Source organism: Gouania willdenowi, chromosome 8, assembly GCF_900634775.1.
Source record: "Gouania willdenowi chromosome 8, fGouWil2.1, whole genome shotgun sequence".
NCBI lineage: Eukaryota > Metazoa > Chordata > Actinopteri > Blenniiformes > Gobiesocidae > Gouania > Gouania willdenowi.
The window spans coordinates 24919259-24941070 of NC_041051.1; the positions used below are offsets into that span (position 1 = coordinate 24919259).

Consider the following 21812-nt stretch of genomic DNA (forward strand, 5'->3'; position numbering starts at 1 on the left):
AATACATAAAAAATAATTCTGGTTTTGTTCAACCAAAAAATATTAAAGATTCACGATATGATACAATAGACAATAAAGGTCTCGATATAAAGATACAATACTGCAGGTCATGATACGATATACAGTATCCTGATATATCCCAATACTAAATAATACAACATAGCGATATATCGCAACATCAATAATTAGAAATTTCACCTTTACACATTGTACAAAATTGTATGAAATACAATTTATTTTTATTAAACTTGCAAGAACAAGTAAATGGTAACTAACTTCGAAAAAGTTAAACTTAAACTTCTACAACAGATTCTGATTCGGTTAAGTTCTTAAATTCTTAAAAAAATAAATAAATAAATAAAGGAACCTAGTATGTTTTATGAAAAAGAAAGTATGCAATCACCTTCCAAGCTGAAATACATTAACGAGTGAGATATAGTTTACCAATAGTGACCAAGCATTTAGGTGTTATGCATATGTTAGTGCATTTAAATTGTTTTTATATTAAAAAACATGATTTAAAAAATCTATTTGTAATTTTTTTGGATCGATACAATAACCGCGTGGTGAAATATCACAATATATTGCTGAATCAATGTTTTCTGACACCCTTTGGCATACACATGCCATTGAACTGAATTACTAAACAAGGATACATCTACAATAATATTTTTTGACATGTTTGAAAAACAAACACACAACTCACTCAATTGAATATTTTACCACCAGCATTTTATTTATTTTTTTCTCCAAAAGCATGTAAAATTCAAATAAAAATCAGAACAAGATATGCACATTGTGTGGAATGGCATAAAAAGGGTGGTGGGGGGGGGGGATTACATTTCTAATGGTTCCAAACCAGCACTGAGTGACAGAGGAGACAAGGACAACAGAGGAGGAGGGAAACTGTCCCTGCTTCCTATTTGCTGTAAGGCCACCACAATCCACAGCTCGAGTCTGTAATGTAGACTTTCAAAGATGCTTACATTTAGAATGTCTTCATCACAACAGCGTTACAAAAGTAAGTCCATAAAATCAAAACGTACACAAAATCGTTTACCTGAGCCCATTGGCACCAGAGTAAATTGTACCTTGTGTATTTCATTTACACACGTAACAATTCACTGATTTAACAGTTGTACCTTGGCGAACTGCACGCAAAGGATGAGACACAGCATTTAGATACAACTTAACTTTAAAAAAGAAAAAAAAAAAAAAACACCCACAGAAAAACAAAACACATATAAAACATAGTTAAACAAAGCAAACATCTGCTGGTTGAGTGGAAGTTATTCTAAGTTACAGACTTTTTCCAAGAAAAAACAATGTTTAAATGGGGATATTTCTTTGTACAAATCTGTGCACACAAGAATAAAAAGGAATTATAATCTTCTTATCTGTTTAACTGTCTGTTCTGCAAAGCCTGCCCAAATTTCCAGTCCACCTTCAGTCACTAACAGTAACTAGTGACATTCAAGAGTCAGAGGTATTCAGATGTTTGGTTAAATTAGATTTAGTCATTCTTTGTATAAACTGATATAAAAACAAGGACATCTTCTTTTCTTTTTTTTTTTACCTCACATTGAAGGCAGCCAAACAGACAGAGGCAAACACTTCTTTCTTTTTTTATATATAAAGGCCAAAATGAATTAATATCCAGCTAAACATTTAGAGACTTTAACTGCAACACTCTCTCCAGCAGGTGTCGCTGCTGTGCTCTTGGTGTTTTGTTTTTTTTTTGCAGGCAACATGCAAAGGGTTGACACACTCCCCATCACACCTCGCACTGTAAATATACACACAAACAAAGACGTAGGTCCAGTGGAAGCTGCTTTCAGCTGATAAGACAGACTCGGAAGGAAAGAAAGAAAGGCTTTTTCTAAAAAAAAAGAAAAGAAATACAGAACTAGTCTGCGTAAAAGACTGAAAAGAAGAAAAGAAATGGACTGCAACAGTGAATATTTCTCAGTCGGGTCACTTTTCACTGTCTCAGTGAGCTGATGTGTGTATATATCTACAATATTGCAGGATGTGGGTGATTTATATTAATAGATCAACATAGCATTGGGCATTAGGTTTTCCATCTGACTAAGTAGCAGGTGATGTAGCAGCTAGTGCAGTTAAGCTGCAGGGTAGATGCACTTATCAGGAGAGATTGGAACCTTTTAGGGATGGAAAAAACAAAAACAAAGATAAACAACACAGGATAAATTTGCCTACATTGTAAAATAATTCACACACTGACATCTCAACGATCACGACAGTTCATCTCGAGACCAAAGTGAGAGCCAGTGGACAAGCTAACAGCTTGGTTTGCAGACGATGCAAAACCAAGATTTTTTTTTTTTTTTTTACATAATAACGCTGTGGAAACAAATAACTCAATTACCCATCCAAGGCTGTACATTATTGTCATTGTCACATGACAAATGTGGATTAGTTTAGGACAATTTGTGATGCACTAGAACAGGGGTGTCAAACTCATTTTAGTCCAGGGGCCAAATACAAAATAGTTTGATCTCAAGTGGGTTTTTACTTTACACAAGGTGTAAATCATACATCAAGTATGTAAGGCGGCTCCAACAGCATCCAGGCAATAAGTCACATATCAGTCCCTGCAGGATTTTCTCTTTTCAATTTCATCGATTTTGTGACCAATTTTTTTTTAATTTGAGGGAAATTATGTGAAATAATTTCAGGAAAATTGCAGGATTTTGGGAAAGTTAAGAGTTCTTTCAACATTTTCTGTGTAAAAATGACTGCATTCAGGTGATATGAGCATGGGGAAACTGTGATACCTGCAAATATTGTGGAGTTTCATTAAAGCATTTGGAGGGACTGAGTTATGTACAACTGAAATTCTAACAATTTGAGATTTGAAATGACTACAGTCATGTGAAAAAGGCATGGGAAAATTGCGATCTTCCAAATACTGTAGATATCTGAGTTGAGAAGATATTTACAACTGAATTATTTGGTCATTTAGACAGTCATTTATGTGTTTTCTGTCTTTTGCAGGCCAAATTATATAGTCTACTCTAAAGGGCCGGATTTGGCCCCCGGGCCTTGAGTTTGACACATGTGCACTAGAAGCAAAGACCTACTAAGCTTTGACATAATCTGAGAAATACGTGTTAAGTAACAATCGCTCCAGTACAGTAATGGCAGGAAAATCATCACAAAACACCAGCCACTGACGGTAGTAAAAGGCAAAACAATATTACTTATGTGTGTAATCATTTCTTTGAGATTTCTACAGCTTCCTGTGAACTGGTTGAGTTTAAAACCATTTCAGCTCCAAGAAGCCAAAGATGAACAATTAGCCTCAAATTAGATTGTATTGCATCTGTTTTCATAGATTGGTTTGAGTTTGAGATAGTTTTAGATTTCACTACAAAGCCAGAAGAGAAGGAAAACATAGATTTTACCAAGTGGCCATCATCACATGATGTGGAAGATGAAAAAACATTGGTGTGGGGAATGTTCACGATGCGCACAGCTACGAATCTATGTACAGATGGCACGCTAAACAGAATCGGAGAAACTCATGAGTACCACGACATCGGTAAAGCACAAAAACAAGTGTTTCTAAAATGAAACCATTCACAAACACAACAGATGAGTATAGAGTTCTACGATAAGGCTAGAGGACCAAGTCATACCAACATGCAGGGATAATAGGGATGACCCAGGATGGAAGGAAGAAAAGAAGTGAGCTTGTTGTGTTTATTTTACAGTACTCTGTACCCTGTTTGTTCCTCAAAAGTGTGAGCCCTCACAAACATGTGACTGCTATTACAATGTGGGTTCTATTGTAAATCCTTGACCTGAGTGTATGGTCAACACTGACACTGTGTAACCTCTCATAAGACTACACACAGCACACAGTTTACATGTGGAACAAAACAAAGGGTGCTAATTATTAAAAATAAAGTAAAATTAAAAATAAAAAAAGAGTAAAAATAAATGTTTTCATATGATACTCCCCATATCAAAGAAGGCTTTTGGTCACAATCAACATCCAATCCCACCGAGTGGATTTGGAAAATAAAAGTGAAAGAGTGAAGGAGTTTTCAGTGGTGTAGATGAAAACTGGCCAGTCATTTTTAAGCTCTGTGCGTGTATCTGTTCTGAGTGTATGAGCTAACTGTGGCCCTGCAGGGCTAGCACAGGAGGCTAAAACAGAAGAGCCAGGTCTGAGGGGGTGATTATGGCGTCTTCGTCAGGTTTTCCGTCTCCTTGGAGGCCCAGAGCTCTTTGTGCTGCTTGCGCCCGAAGCCCTCGTCGTAGTTGCCTTTGCTTTTGAAGAGCTGCTGGAAATGTGGCTTGCAGTAAAACTCGCCTTGAAGTGCTGCAAAAGTGCCCAAGCTGCCAGGAAACACGGAGGAAACAACGCTCGTTCAAACTGAACAAGAACGGATTCTAGAACTCTGATTGGACAGTGAGTGTGTTTTCACCTGAGCTTGGCATTGCAGTGTTTGCAGCAGAAACATGTGGAATGAAACACCATGTTGTTGGCAACCAATCTCTCCATGGGGTAGACCGTCTTCTCACATGATGTACACAACTCTTTCTGAGTCTTAAAGCTGAAGGACTGAGCAGAGACACATTTTAGGGACATTTGGACAGCTCAGCAACAGACGACACGACAAACTACAAAAACTCTACTAATTATTTACGTGTATAGAGCTGTGGCATTGTTTACCAAAATATATTAAAAAGAAGAAAAAGAAGAATATGTTTTGCATCTGTATCAAATTTGTTACAATAAGAAACACATAATAAATACAATGAGTGGACCATAAGAAAGAAGTTAGTTTAGGGTCATTCCATGTCATTTCAACAAATGGCCCATGCACTTTGGTCTTAAAAAATCAGAAATGTGTTCCCAATTGCTCTGTAATTATCCAATTGGCACATTGTAAATGTTTAGTTTGATTAGATGAATCACTTGTTGTCTCATGTAAAGGATTTTCAATATTCTTGAGTGGTGAAATAGCCCCAAAGTCAGGGTCCAAAATAAAAATGGAGTTACACAAAGAAAAATTGTTTTATATACCAAGAAAGAGTCATCGTTATACTATAAATTAAAACAGACAACAGATGTTTTTCTTAAATTTCTATGTCCTTTGTGTTGTCGTTTTTGAGATATTGGAAGCTGAAAGTAAAGGAAGAAAAATAAGGATGCACGAAAATCAACATATACAGTGTGCCTATTGAATAATCATGGAACAATTGGTAAAAATTACAGAATTTTTTAAAACCGAAGTGCATGGGCCATTTGTGAAATGGCATGGAATGATCCAGTTGGGTTTTGGACCACTGGTCACACAGGGACAATAGAAGTGGATGAGAGAAAGGAATACTTTAAAATGTTAGTTTTACTTTATGTATGTCTATTTATTTTGCTGGAAAGCTTGGCTGCCATTTAAAAATAGTGATAATATAACACTGTGCAGATTCCAAATTCAAAGCCTAAATCACACACACAGACGGGTAGAGGAAGATGAAGCCAGACAATGTACGTACACAAACCTTAGATCGCTGAACAGGCTTCTCCTCTGTGGTATTTCTGGCATCCTAGAAAATGAAAGAAAGGAAAATATTTACAAACCGAAATATTTAATTAGACTGACGTTTGCCTCCGCGCCTACTACAAATATTAGCCAATAGAAGGAGATCCCATTACAAGCGACAGGCCGTCTTTGCACTTAGTTCTGTCCTCTCATCACCTTTACCCCCGTGCACGGATTGTCTCTATGAGAGTGAGTCCATCTGTCTGCTGCACCCCTGGGAGAGGATCAGGTGCCTTCTGTCTGGCTGTGAGAGCTAAGTCTGGGTGGCTCAGCATGGCGCTGCTCTTAGCACAGCACAAAAACTCACAACTTGAATCAGCAAATCACCAGCCCTGGAAAGATATTTCTAACTCAGCAAATTTTGGGAGTCACTGGATGACTTTCAAACTGGTAAAAGCTTTAGAAAAACAAAGGATCTTGTTGTAAATATTTCATTAGCGTGCTGTAGATTTCTTGATCCCAGTGCATGGTGCACAGTACTGATGGATCCTGTCCTGCATTTCCACCTCCTCCACATCAAGGATTATTTGCCTAAATGAGGAGATTAAAGAGTATCAGTAATCTAGACTAGCCTCTGTCTCTCTATGATCTTGTGTTTTTTCCTTGGATTGTGGACACAGTAAGATTCAACCATCTCCCACATGTACTGTATGCCTGCTACTGATGCTTCTCATTGGGTTAGACTCACAGATCTTTAAGTTGTTTTAAATACTGATGATACTGAAATTTGTGTGAAGCACTTTGTGGTTTTTTTTACCAGTGAAAAGCGCTCTATAAATAAAGATTACTTACTTACTAAAGCCTTTTAAGCTCCAAATATGAAACAGTGTTTTTAGTATTTAATTTTTTAAGGACGACAATGCTCAATGGTTAAAATAATCAGTGAGAAAAGAATATGCATTGGAAAACTGTGATACCGGCAAATATTGTGAAGTTTCAAGGAATTTATATATTTGGAGGGGCTAAGATATGTACAACCGTCTCATGTTTCCTCTGTCATTTTTACTTTCTCCTGCGGGCTGAATTGGATGCTTAAAAGGGCCACATCTGGCCGCCGGGCCTTAAGTTTGACACGTGTACTCTATAGTGTATCAGTAAACAGTTCACAATTGTCAAAGTTTTGCCACAGGCCTGATTGTTCAGTGTGTGTACTGTTACTGTAACGCCTGTCAAACAGAGAACATACCAAAGGCTTTACAAACCATGCAGGTCAATTTAACGCTGAAATAAAGACGCCACTGTTTATAGCTAGGTGACAGTGTTTATCCCCAAGGAAGTAACTGATTTTAAGATGCCATGAGGCTGGATGAGAACAAGTGAACTACTTTGGTCATGTTTCTCATAATAGTACATGTACATTAAATGGGTCACATGATGCTTTTCACTGTGTAAATAAAACCCTGAGACAGTGTCGTGAACTGAGCTGAGTATATATTGATTGTTTTGTGTTATAACTACAATGAATATGATAGTATAGAAGCTATACAATCGTATATTATACTATACTAAAAGTTTTATCTCATAAATTATTATTATTTTGCAACACAATCACCACATTCTCAACATTCATTTCAGCTTTTTGTTTTTTTTAAATAAACTTTAGGTAATACAGTTCACTCAAACAAAAACAAACAACACTTTACAGAGACAGTGACTCAAGTCAAACACCTCTGATAATGTTCTTTCTGAAGTATTGTCAGTCACTTTCTTAAACTTATGATTAATAACTTCATGTTATGTCAATGTAATTAATGTACTGAATAACAGTTTTAGGGAGATATCTTTTGGAGGCGGCACACAATCAGTCCAAGGGCCAACAGTAGCCCGTGTGTGGTATACAGTAAATATGGATGTAATTGTTGAAGTTTCGAACATTGACAGATCAATTATAAATTGAACATTATTTCTATGTCACATCCAATAACCTGAAGTCTGCATGGCCTACATGACAAATATTATTAAAAAAAACAATCTGACAAAAATCAAACATGCAGCTTCTACCTTTCTATTTTTTTTTTTAATATGAGCTGCATTAACACTGCTGCCACACACACAAACACACACACACGAACACACGAACACACCAGCTTGAGACATAACCTTATATGTACATGAGCCATAGCTGCCACCAAATAGCTTGAATGTAACAGGAAGTTGTGACACGTGTGGTTTCCAAAGTATCCTCTGACAGTTACCACTCAAGAACACACTTTATTCTAATTAACTACTGGTATCTGTACATGGCCAATGACTCAATAACTAAAAAAGTAAGAATTTAAGAGGAACTCAAACTGATAAAGAGGTAAAGTAAGTGAATGAAGAGATGGTAAGGTGAAGCTACTGATGAACATAGAATAGGGTGTTCATTCTAACAGAAAGAGGCTTTGTGGTGTGATCAGTTAGCTCAGACATGCCGACAATGTTTTAACTGTGGATCCTGTTTAGACATACACTGCTGTGGGAGAAGCTTGAGCCAGCTGGACTGTGCTCGTCTCACCAAACAATCAGCACTTTCACTTGAGCATGCAAATCTTCTAGGAAGAGAACCTCAACACAGCATAGACTTCTCACACGGGTTCTTACTAATGGGTCTGAATCCCACAGGTCTGCCTGTGTGTGTGTGTGTGTGTGTGTGTGTGTGTGTGTGTGTGTGTACACAATGTCTTTCATAAGACAAATTAAACATACAATCGCTACCCTTAAAATGACGGATGTATTGTTACTATTAATGCTAACAAATTTTTTTTGGCAGTCTTCAGAAAAACTAAAAAACAGAACAAACATCTTGAAATTGTCCAACTAATCAGCGGAAAGGATGTAGGTTGAGGCAAAAGCTTATTATCCATCCCACCACAAAAGTGTGAAGGGGGATATAGGTTTGAGCTCCGTCCGTCCGTGTTTCCTACCATCCGAGTTAAAGGGCACAGCTTTTCTCAGAAACCATTTAAGATACGATAACCACATTCGGTGTGTGGCTTCAGGGTATCAATACCTTGATGGAGTTCGAAAATGAAGTCTGCAATTATTATATACATGACATGTACATAATATTATTAATATTCTATTTAATATTTACTACACAAATTTCATCAATTAAATTATAAATATAAAATATAGTGTGGTAATATTTAAATTTATAATATTCTCTATCACAATATATACATTTTATGTTTATTAAGTACTAATATATTTCTTTAAAAAAAAATATATATATATATATATATATATATATATACATATATATATGCTACTATTAGCATCTTACTACTCCCAGATAAACAAGGAAGACGCCCTACAACGGGTGAGACTACGCGACCATCTGAATGACCAGATGCCTTTCACTTCATAAAACCAGAGTCATGTGAAATGAATGAAGTACTTCCTTGAGGAATCACTACGTCAATAACATATCTTCTGATATCAGAAGAAGAGACTCTCATCAAATAAGAGCGTGTACGGAAATTCTGCCTTTCTCTGTGGAACCACTTGCGTTAGTTATTCTACAGCGCCGCCATTTTTGTTTTGGTCAGACGACGCATCGACTAGCATATTTTGCATCGATGCCATCGATTACGTTGACGCGTTGTTCCGGCTCTATTTCGCGCTTTTGTTGGTTCTCTCTTCAACACTTCCCGTGTTTGGTCCGAGCAGAGAGCCTTTGTGTTCACGGTGCAACTGAATCGCTCTAGATTTCAATTGGAAATGCCCCGAGTCCAGCCAAAATAAATGCTCTAGAATTCACCTGCCTGATCCACTCTAGATTTTCTTTGAGTGTTCACACAGACCCAGACAAATCCTAAGAGCGGTTAAACCACTTCAGGATTCGTTGATGTGAACCTAATCACCTCTTATTCCCACTTGTAAACTTTACATATAATAGTCTTTGGGGGTTTAGTTTTTTAAGTTCTTTTTGTAGTTGATTATCCTTCAGATTTAAAAAACACACACTGAGTAACTTCAATTAGAAATTATAGATATGAGAAAACCAGAGGTCAGCAACTTCTTTCAAAATAGATAATGTACGTTTACTAGGAAGTCTCTAGTACTGTATTTTTACTGCAGTTTGAAGATGCAAAGTGAGCACTAGGAGTGTTTGTCTGACAAGATCATCTTATAAGATCAATATAAGGAGTCCCGCCCCCGCCCCCTCAGCGAAAGGAACCACAGCAAAGACCAGAGTTTGACAGCTGCGCATCAGTTCCTTCAGTCTGTACTGCTGAGTAAAGTTGCTAAAAACTAAATAAAATTGTTCACAGGTTTGTACTCACTCATTCTTAGACACTCAGGTTAAGTTAACATAGTGTGAAACAAATATCACACTGACTAGTGATGTTCACTGTTTTTTGGAACTATGGCTCTTAATGTTTCTAAAAGCGTATGATTCCATTTTTGTTTTTTTGATAAGGAAAATAAGAACATTAAAATTGTGATGATCATTACTATCGAATTGCAATACTTGTAGAATTGGAAAAAAGGAACATTCACAATATTTCATATCAGTCGATATCGTCAATTATTGATTCGTTTTTTTCACCTATTCAAAATAAGGACCAGAAGAAAAAAGGTCAAATTTAAATACTTTTATTTTAAACGTAATCTTTTACATTTAAAAAGAAGTCAACAAAACTATGGAAAAATATAGAACCTTAACAACACATTTTATAAATAATCAGTGAACACCTGAGGTAGAGCTAACATCTCTGACATGAAACAAATAGCATGGTATGTATTCATAAAATATTATGGGGGCAATTTTGGCATTTATTTCCTCATTTATAATGACATTATTTAATTAAAAAAAAAAAAGCACATGAAATATTAATATAAACCACTGCTGCTGAATCTTGTTTATTTTATATCTGATAATGAGTTACAGAAAGTTATGGTTTGATGACAGTAAGCCGTGTACTTTTTTTCTTCGGTGGTTAGCATTAGCTCTTAACCCAGCGCGCACTGACCGTTGCGTTTGCTCGGGTCATCTTTTCAGGTGGTGAAACATGAAACTACTAATGTACACAGCTATGTTGGAGCACTTCAAGCCATTCATCTGCCTACATCCCCCAGAATGCATTGCGGGTCTGGGTCGTGTTTTTTTTTTTTTCTAACGGAGTTCAGTAAAATGCTCAAACATTCTATTGCAAATATTTTCCATTGATATTGATTACATCTCTATCATGATATATATCGTTATCATTTCATTGCCCAGGCTTAGTCACACAAGTATAATGATGAAATGGAATTAGGAAAAAAATGAACATCGTCTCAGGCCTTGTGCTGTTTAAAATAAATGAAACAGATTTTTTTTAATGCCTTGGTGGCCATCTCTTTCTGCCTGGTCCTGTTGGCAGGTTTACAGTGAGGTTTAACAGTTGTGTGTAGCAGTCATTAATTACAAAGGGAACCAGTTTAGTCAAAACAATGGCGAACCTGCTCTTTGTGTTCACAGCAAATCTATATTAATGTAAAATTATTAATATCTCTTGATGTATTATTGTGAAAATATATATATTTTTGCGTCGCTGTTAGGTTATATTTTGTCTCCTTTTTGTGGGAACTGGTTTTCCACCCCTGGATTACACTGAAACAACATGACCATGTATGTTTAGACAGTATTCAACATTACTCTTGCATATTCCCAATGTCTAAATTCCATATCAGGACCCTGTTTAAAGTTTTTGTTTACACGTGCTGTCGAACACTGTACAATGCATTACAATACAGGGGCTAAAATTCAACTTTCAGTCCAACTAAAGAACCACATTTCTTCATTACTGCTGACGAAGGCAGACAGCGATGCTTAGAGCCAATCATGCAGACAGTGCTAGATTCACTGCAACAGGCCCTTACAAGGGCAGGCAGCGCGTGATAACAAATGTCGTTTCTCCAAAATCAAAACTCCCTCTCATGCCTTATTTTTAGAGCCCTGCATACTCGTTAATCATCTGCAACAGCATAGCGAAGGAAAGGAAAGTTTTTTTTTTAACGGTTAGCTAGAATATTAGAAAAGCAGATACAATCTTTAGAAATGCTAGAACTTTCAACCTGCAAGCCATGGCATGACACAAACAAGACAAACAGATGCTGTAGGGAAGATCTACACTAGCTTCCTCTGACAGTAATTGTCAATCTACAACTCCAGGCATGCAAGCACAAAAACCAGTAATGCAGCAGTGATCCCTGGGAGGGTTAAAAACCTAGAAATTATTAGAAGAAGTTTAAAGACAGTAGACTGCAGACTAATCACTTTTGGTGAGGCGCTGGGTCATTTTAAACGGCCATTAGTTCTCTTCCTCATGCCAACTTCCTGTGTGTGATAAGACGATGACAGTGCATTCTTTTTTTGGTTCAAAGCAAGGGTTAGGATGTATGTATTGCGTTTATGTTGTGCTTCTTCAAGTGCAACCTAGACAAAGATTTGTTGACTCTCGTATACCTTAGTTTTCTGCTTTCACAATTTTAAGCTGGATGAAACACAAATCTAAATTTAATTCTATATATCAATTCATTGTTGGTATAAAAAAAACACCATTTTACTCATGCTAATGTTTGTGGTATAAGAGTAACCACGATATCTACAGGAGACAAAGTGGAAGTTAATATGTTCAAAGCAGAGCAGTGAAAACAAGTTAGTCTCTCAGCTAGCACAAAATACTGGTACCTCACTTTAATAGATCTTGTTGAAACATTAAAGTAGCCTCAGGGCTTAACATAGACACACATATTATGAGCAAAAGTGATGGGCATGAGAAGGATTTATGATGTTTGATGAGAAATTGACAAGTGTTTGCATCTTTCAAAGTTCAGGGTAGGGCTGGGCGGTATGACCAAAAATGTTTATCACACTATTTTTCAAAATCCTAACGGTTTCACGGTATATGACGGTATTTTTTTTTTTCATGCATAATCAGGTGTTCACAGCATTTTCTACTGGTTGAGAGAGGAATTACTGCAGTAGATTGACTTAGGATGGTCTATTTTACTGTCATGATGAGTGAATATTGTAGAATAATTCCACTAGTAGTAATGCAGCTTCTTTAATTCCTGTGGTGACAGGTAACACAGGTAAAATTGTGAAATTAAAGAAAAGCAAAAAGCTTTATAGAGATAAAAATTTGACTCCTATAACATGTCATCCAAAAAGTCCACCAGTGTCTCCAGTAAAGTCTTTAAAATTAGCTCTTCTTAATGTTAGATCTCTTGTTAACAAGTCACTACTAATTAATGATATTATTTTGACACATCACTTGGACTTTTTATTTCTTAATGAAACGTGGTTGAATGATGGTATCAGTAATACTGTTCTCAATGAAAGTGCACCACAAGACTTATTTCAATAAGTGTCGTACTTGCAGGAAAGGTGGTGGAGTTGCTGCCATTTTTTAAATTATTCAGTGCAAAGAAATAACATTTGGTGATTTTATCTCCTTTGAATATATGTCAATCCTACTAAAGGGTGATTCAAGAGTTCTGTTTTTAGTCATTTATAGACCCCCAAAATATTCTGGAAAATTCATGGATGAGTTTGCTGAACTGCTGTCAGTTGTATGCACTGAATATAACTTTTTAATAATAACAGGTGACTTAAATATTCATGTAGACAATAACATGGACAATACTGCCAAAGAACTGTATGCTTTAATGGACACTTTTGGTCTTATACAACATGTGACTGGTCCGACACACACTCAAGGTCACACTTTGGATCTGGTTATCTTTAAAGGTGTTAATATCCCTCCTGTTGATGTAAGAGACTTAGCTCTATCTGATCATTTCTGTATCTTTTTTTTACCTAGAGACTGTAACATCTGTTCCCCCTACTTCTGTGTGTTTAAAGTAAAGGTACATAAACGACAACACAAGTGCACAGTTTATGGAAGCCATAGCAATGACACTAGCATTGAGTGGTGAGACAGTTGATGATCTTTTGGATGAGTTTAATACAAAAGTCTGTAATGTCATAGATGTGGTGGCTCTAATCAAAAGTAAGAGAAAACCAAACACACAGAAAACACCTTGAAGGAGGACTGAGATAATGCAGAATTTGAAATCTGACTGTAGAAGAGCTGAGCGTAAATGGAGATCAACAAAACTATACAAAATAAGTCTTCGAAAATTCAATGATGCTTGTTCAAAGCACGGCAGCAATACTTTTCTGAAATTATTGCCAAAAATGTCAACAACTGTCGCACGTTGTTTTCTGTAATTGAAAAGCTCACAACCCCCCAGATCAGATAGCCCCTGAATTACTGTCAGCTGGAAAATGCAATGAATTTGCTGTATATTTCAATGAAAAAATACAATCAATAAGGTCAAACATCAGAACAAACCAGCAAAATAACAAAAGGCTTGAACAGCTTCAACCACTGAGGGATGAGTCAACTACAATGTTAGAGTTTATTACAGTGAACCCAAAAACAATAGAGGAAGCTGTTCAGCAGCTGAATCCATCCTTGACACAATACCCTCAAACTTGTTTAAAACTGTTGTAAAGTCAATTGTCACTAATTTGTGTCAGATAATTAACTGCTCATTCCAATCAGGCACCGTACCAAAATCCCTGGAAGTAGCTGCTGTGAAACCTCTGTTAAAAAAGAGAACACTGGATGCCTCTATACTGGCTAACTATAGACCAATCAGCAACCTTCCATTCATGGCCATTGAGAAGGTGGTCTTCAACCAACTGAGTCAATTCTTAACATTCAACAAAATATTTGATACATTTCAGTCAGGTTTTCGTTCTCACCACAGCACTGAAACTGCTCTGATCAAAGTGATCAATGACATAAGGTTGAACACTGATTCAGGAAAAGTATCTGTTCTCATTCTGTTGGATCTAAGTGCTGCATTTGACACTGTAAATCATACAATTTTGTTGCACAGATTGCAAACATGGGTTGGACTAAATGGAAAAGTAATGCAATGGTTTAAGTCCTACTTTGAGGAGCAAAGTTATTTTGTAAGCATTGGAAACTTTGAATCTGACAGATTACCATTGTCCTGTGGGGTTCCTCAGGGCTCTGTTCTTGGACCCCTTCTGTTTAGCCTTTATATGCTTCCTTTAGGACAAATTTTACAGAACTGTAAGGTTGATTATCAGAGCTACGCAGATGACACACAACTACATCTATCACTGAACCCAGATGACTATGGTCCCATTGAGGTGTTGTGTGACTGTCTAGGAAACGTAAACTGCTGGATGAGTGAAAACTTCCTTCAACTAAACCATGACAAGATGGAGGTGATTGTCTTTGGTAACAAGGAAAAGAGGACTGCTGTCAGCCATTATCTTGAGTCTCGATCTTTAAAAGCTAAAGACCAAGTAAAAAACCTTGGTGTTCTGATTGACTGAGATCTTACATTCAGCAGTCAGATCAAATCTATCACAAAAACAGCCTTCTACCACCTAAAGAACATCTCCAGAGTGAAAGGTTTAATGACTCAGAAAGATCAGGAGAAACTGGTCCATGTTTTTATCTCCAGCAGACTGGACTATTGTAATGGTCTTCTGACAGGAATCCCCCAAAAGAGAATCAAACAGCTACAGCTGGTTCAGAATGCTGCAGCTCGGGTCTTAACCAGAACAAATAGGTCAGAGCACATTACTCCAGTTTTAAAGTCTTTACACTGGCTCCCAGTCAGCCTCAGAATAGACTTTAAAGTTCTGCTGCTGGTGTATAAATCTGTGAACGGGTTTGGTCCAGAATACATCAGTGACATGTTAGTCAGGTATGAACACAGCAGGTCTCTCAGATCTATGGACACAGGTCAGATAGTGGAGACCAGAGCTCACAGTAAACATGGTGATGCTGCTTTTAGTTGTTATGCTGCAAAGAAGTGGAACAAACAGCCAGCAGAGCTGGTCAGCATCCAATGTAAACATTTTTAAATCAAAGTTAAAGGCACTTTTTTTCTCTACTGCGTATGATTGAGAGATTTTTGGTCATGTTGTTGATGTAATATGTTTGTTGATGATTTTAATTGATTTTACTGATGATTTTAAATCTTCTTATTGATTTTAAACAATTGAATGTTTTATCATGTAAAGCACATTGAGTTGCCTTGTGTATGAAATGCGCTATACAAATCAATTTGCCTTGCCTAATACAAGTTTGCAACAGCAACCCAACGGCTCTTTGCCCGTGTTAGCTTAGCTTTAGCATTAGCTTGATTTCTAGCTGGTGAATAAGGTAACGTTTTGTTTGCAGCTCCACCAGAACTTATTTCCGCATTGTAGGAATTACAAATTGGGATCTTTTGCTCTCTTTTTTGTGTATTACTGCCGACATGCTAAGCTAACCGTGCCTTTGTGTCCATGAGTGTTGTTCTCCTGTAGCAGAGGCGTGCGCACGCAGGCATATGCTCACATGCAGCTTCAGAGCTTTCAATTGAGTCTTTCTTAACCATTTACACATATGATTTACACCACAACTAACACCAGTGAGTTGTGTAATCAAACCCACTGGTACGGCGGTATTTTAAAAATCATCAATAATATGTACCGGTATTCAGTATGAACCGGGTATACTGCCCAGTCCTAGTTCTGGGAAATGTAAAGAACTGGCAACGGGATCATGGTTAGGGGTCTGCATTGCCATGAATCCAACGATATGATTTATGATTTGCTTGTCATGATACAATATATCCCATACTAAACAATACGATATTCATCGCAATATCAATAATCAAAAATGTCACCTTTACAAGTACAACATGGTATTACAATTTATTTCATTTTTTTTTCAACTTGCGAGAACAAGTAAATGGTAACTAACTGTAATTCAAGTACCAATATCAAAAACAAATGGTACTGTATGTTTATTAAACTGTGAACTTACATTTTTCCAATAAAGTTTAACTGTTGCTTCTACAACAGATTATGATAAGTTCTTCAATACCACATACATCTATAAAAGTGCTACGTTTGTTTTATGAAAATCGATACGATAATCGCCCGGTGAAATATCATGATATATTGCTGAATCGATTTTTTCTTACACCCTTAGTCATTTGTGGTCAAGATTCATTGAATATTACAGGAATCTTAAATACTAACAAAACAATGTGGCCAAAGCTAGGCGTCATTTTGTATGTTTTGTGTGTTTTGGAGTAGTTGTGTATTTTTGTTGTCATTTTGTATATTTTTCAGTAATTCATGGTCGCCTCGTGTGTTTTTGTAGTAATTTTGTCCATTTTTTGGTGTCACTTTGTATATTTACCAGTTATTTATGGTCATCTTGTGTGTTTTTGGTGTAATTTAGTGTATTTTTGTTGTCCTTTTTTGTATTTGTGTAAATTGCATACATACAACTAGTGGTACTCTAGCTGGTAGAGTGAAACCATATGATTTTATATGTTGTTGTTGATGGAAGCCCATGGTGCAGGTATGCAGCAGCAGCAGCTGGCTGGTTTATGTGACGGCCTGTTAAAAAATGTGAAGACCTGAAACCTGTGTTGACTTGATGCAGCTGGAGGCTCCTGTTCTTTTACTGTCGTGATGAGCAACAACAAAAACAGCCGAGAGCGACCAGGCATGAAGAAAATATTACTGACTGAAGGGGATCATTCCACAATTTTCTTTTTTCAGTTTTGGAATTTAGGACAAGTCGCCAACAAGCCTCATCCCGCTGTAGCAACATGGTACAAACATGCAAATATCTGCTCTGGAATCACAGCTACATTTGACTGAGAGCAGAAACTACAGACGAGCAAACCTTCTTGTTAAAGCGGTTCCAAATATGTGTGTTTGTGTGCATGTATTAGTTGATTACAACTAATACAAGCACATGGGTTAATATTCAATCAGTTCTACATGCCACCAGTTTATATATAATGTATGATGGATGATAGACTGAATAATATTGACTAATATTAAGTCCTGATGATGTAACCTGAAATTTGAAAGGAAGTAATGTAATAGCATGTTGATGTTGACATCCTATAAGATAAGAAGAGATGAAATAATAAAACATATTACCTCATAATGAGCTTTTGTTTATGGGCGGGGGTCCTTCAGCACTCATACACTACAAAGTCAGTGGTGGGGGAAAAAACTTGGAAAAGGGAGAGTGAATGGAAAACACTGAACTCTTCTTCAAACAGACAGTTTGGCAATGCATTAATGTAACATTTTGGCCTGAGAAAACACAAGTTATTTTCAATAATGACATTAACACTGTTCTAGGTCTATAAAAAGGACTCCTGTTGGACTTGGCTAAACGCTAAAAAACCAAACACACACTGGAAGGAATTAAGGCTGAACGATTAATCGCATTTGTGATATTATCACGTTATCATAAAACGCGATTTTTTAATCGCAAAGGCTGCAAATTTTTCTTTCTTTTTTTCTTTCTTTGTCTGCACATGCTGTCAAAGGTCATTGGGAGTTTGATTCACCCAAAAAACATCAAATTGGTTAAAGCAGATATATTACGGTAGTTCTCCTTACTTTTCCTGCACTTTAGTATGTGTGATGTTACTGACTGGATATTAGTAAGCTTTATTTTTTTAAAAAAATATGTTTATTTCATTTATTTATAGACTGTTCTGTTAAGTTCAGAGAGTGTTTCATAAGTGCAGTACACATGTTTCATGAAACGTGAAGTTAGTTGGATATGTTAAAGATGTAAAGCCACAGAGTTGTTTGCTTTATTGTTGTAATCTATGCTTTAAAATGTATATTTTATATTTGGTAAAGTTTAAATAAATCTGAAATTGTTTATATTGAAACAGATTGATTTATTGCTTGTGTTCATTGAAAAATACATGACAAGAGGCCCTTGAAAAAATAATCACATATTAAATCGCAATATTGAGAGGAAGAAAAAAAAATCACAATTAAGATTATTTTCCAAAATCGTTCAGCCCTAGAAGGAATGATTATGAAGGATAAGAAGAAGGAGAGGGATGTTCTGGAGCTCAAACTACGCCTCTGATCACTTTAACCCTGGATTTGCAAATGTGACAGCACACAAACACCCCCTCCTTCCAACATATGGCTCTGCGGCACACCCAACGGATCAGGTTTGTTCTGTTAATGGTAATTGTTTCGGCATATGGCCAAAAACAAAACAAATGTTTGCTGTCCTCGCTGCAGCTGTGCGTGATGTGCGTTATCTAAAGCGGCGTTATTCGATTTTCCAAACAAGTCAAAAGGAAAACTCCAACGGGCAAAACCCTAAAATCCATTTGCACTGATGAAAGCCAGCTGCTGAGATGGGTGTCAATCCGTGTCATCAACCCTCACTGAAATAAAAGTCACACGCACTCGACACTGACGATGGCAGGAAATGAAAATAACCGACATAAGCTCTGTCACCATATGTCAGAGATGTAACTACTGACACTGTGGCATCTTCTGGAAAGAATACAATGCACTTCCTACAAACCATACAGTGGTTAAAAAGCGAGTTAACACTAAATGTATACTTAACTTGTGTAAAAGTGTAAATATAAACACCCATTCCTTTATCATTTTTATGGTGGACTATTAGTTTTAATATTAAGAACTGGGCTGTTTTCCACTTTCCAGGTCTGTGTAGTATATTAAATCCAAGCACATATCAATGCACATGACTTTTAGGGAAACCTTGAAAAACGCACATTGAAACAAAATGGTTATTTGGGCTGGGAGAATAATCAATCCATCGATACGTTGTCATTCTTACATAATCAGTAATCGATGCGTTCATTTTTAATAATTGTTTATTTGAATGGTTTAGAAGAATTTGTAAGGGATATTCTAAAAGCACTATTGTTGAGCAGCTGATTTAGTTTATTATATATAATAAACTGTATTTATAATTCAAACAGCCCTTTTTGTTTAGTGTTGGTTTATTGTATTGTATATGTTGCTGTAAAGTAAGGGTGTGCATTTCCATGAATCTGATGACACGATTTGCATGTCCTGATACGATATATTCCGATACTAAACAACACGATATACATCATGATCTCAATAATTACAAATTTCACCTTTACAAGTACAAAATGGTATGAAATTAAAAAAAAAATTTAAACCTGGGTTTAAATGAAAACTAACTGTAATTTACTTTTGCTTCTTTTGTTTAAGTTCTTCAATTCAATTTTTTTTTTTCAAGTAAACATATCTACATCTATCAAAGTGTCCCAGTAGAGGTGTGCCGATCTGATTTTGATATTGGTGCGATATCAGCCAGAAAACGAATATCAAATTTTATCGGACCGCATCTAATATCACCAATATAAGCGTCCCGATAAAACAACAAAGTAACCTACTGTTGCTCACTACTGTTCTCTGTTTGAGCCTTTTCTAACATTCCACACCACAAAATAAGTAATTAAAGCAGTTATGATTCGAGTTGATATCGCATTGGATCAATATCGGTATCGGCCGATACACAAGGCTGCATTATTGGTATCATATCGGAAGTGAAAAAGTTGTATCAGGACATCCCTAATGATAGTATTTTATTTATTTTAGTTGCTAAAAGCAGCCTGGAAAAAAAAAATATTGATATACAGTATGTATGCAATACAATAAAATAAATATTTAACTATAACAATACTCCTAAATTGAGGTCAAAATGAACAAATGGGTGTGATTCACCAGCAGCAACCCATGTTACATGTTATTCCATTTCCTTTGTCTGGTTATGACACAACATGAGCAGGTGAATGTGTGTATGATGCATTAACTACACCTCATTAGTCAACACATAACAGGTGTATATGGAGCATTTACTACGACTCATCATCATCATCATCATCATCATCAGTAAAACATAAACCATCACAGCTGTAGTTGAGGCGAAAAACAACAAAAACACACCCCAACACAATGACCCACACTGCCAATTATTACACAATAAACACAACTTCCAGAATAAACGTGAGCAGTTAGAATAACAGGCAAGTTGAATAAACAGTGCAGCCACAATAAATGGGTTTTATTTAACATTTAAACGCGTTTAAAAAGCCATTGCTATTTTGTGTTAATTAGCCAACAGGCTAACAGTGGGTAACGTTAGAACAGGCTGCTCTGTTAGCATTTTAACGGAACACAGCGGGTGTTTAAAAACACACCTATATTAACTCACTCGTACGACATTTTTAACGATAAACCTATTTATGTGAATATATATTTTAAACCCCCGGGGTGCAGCAGGGCACGGACATCGCCCTTAGCCGGTTTCTGTGGTAGAAAACGAAGATACAGAGGAGGAAGGTATGGGGATGGGGGGGATGGAGGGACACACGGACACAGACACACACAAAAGCACCCACCATCTGTGGTCCTTGTCCCCGGCACACTGCTTATCAAACACGGAGAAGCTACAGGCTGGCTCGGTATTTCATTCACGGTCACACAGAGGTTTTGAGGCGGACGATGTTAACCCCGGTGCCGGTGAGTGAATGCGCTCAGCCTCGCTGCTCCTCCAGCCTTTTCACAGAGAGAGACGTGAAATGCTATTGGCTCTCATCGGCTCCCGGTGCGTTCACTGTCATTGGAATAATCCAAACTTTATAACTACAAATATTGTAACCAGGGGTGGAGCGACGATTTTAAAAGTGAGGGTGTTCTATATGGAGGTAGATTTGTGTTTGTTATTCAATAATAAAAAAAACTTTTCAATAAAAAAAGATTTAAAAAAATTAAATCATTTCGATTAAAAAAAAAAAAAAAAAATGTCATTAAAAAAGTTTACTTCAAAAACAAATATTTTCAAAGAAAAAAAAATGTTCAAATGCAAAAAAATAAAATAAAAAAATTGATACCCAAATAATTTGACCCTTTTATTCTTTGATTGAAACGGTTTTTTTTTGTTTTTTTGTTTTTTTTATTGAATTACAAAGAGACAAATATACTACACATAATATGGCAAAAATACAAAAAAAAGGTGACTTTAAGAAAAAAAAAAAAAAAAAATTCAATCAGAGAAAAAAGTGTTCAAATACAATAATTTAGGTATGATGTGTTCTCAAATATATATATTTTTTTGCATTTGAACACAAATCTACCTCCATAGTTCTAAGGGTAGGGCAACCTTTGACTCCCAATTTAGTTTATTAAATCAATTTACTAAAACTATGATAAAGCTGTTATTAAGTCAGTGATACTCATCATGTGGCTCTTTATGTCTTCATTTTAACTATTATTTCTATAGAATACCTTGTACTTAAGACAAGTAAAATACTGATTTAGAAATATACCCATACCCATAAACGCAGCTCAATCACAGTAACGTCAGTACCTGTATT

The 21812-nt window shown here is 36.3% G+C and overlaps 1 protein-coding gene across 2 annotated transcripts; it reads right to left on the reverse strand.

Annotated features, from left to right (window-relative positions):
* Positions 1-713: 713 nt before the first annotated feature.
* Positions 714-21016, reverse strand: limd2 (LIM domain containing 2). Of its 2 annotated transcripts, none has more exons than XM_028456324.1 (4): positions 20838-21016; positions 5530-5580; positions 4458-4594; positions 714-4368 (listed from the first exon to the last, which is right to left on the reverse strand). In XM_028456324.1, the coding sequence occupies exons 1-4, from the start codon at positions 20838-20840 to the stop codon at positions 4209-4211; spliced, it is 351 nt and encodes a 116-aa protein (XP_028312125.1). In that variant the 5' UTR covers positions 20841-21016; the 3' UTR covers positions 714-4208. The 2 variants fall into 2 exon arrangements, with proteins under 2 accessions (XP_028312125.1, XP_028312126.1); XM_028456325.1 differs by having other exon boundaries at positions 5536-5580; positions 20838-21015.
* Between the last annotated feature and the right edge of the window lie 796 nt (positions 21017-21812).

Bases quoted from the DNA above. Each gene is read 5' to 3' on its own strand.
- limd2 (XM_028456324.1), bottom strand. The intron at 4,595-5,529 runs GTACGTACATTG...GTCTCTGCTCAG, and splicing joins TTCAGCGATCTAAGGTTTGT to TCCTTCAGCTTTAAGACTCA. The intron at 4,369-4,457 runs GTGAAAACACAC...GTTTCCTGGCAG, and splicing joins CACTGCAATGCCAAGCTCAG to CTTGGGCACTTTTGCAGCAC.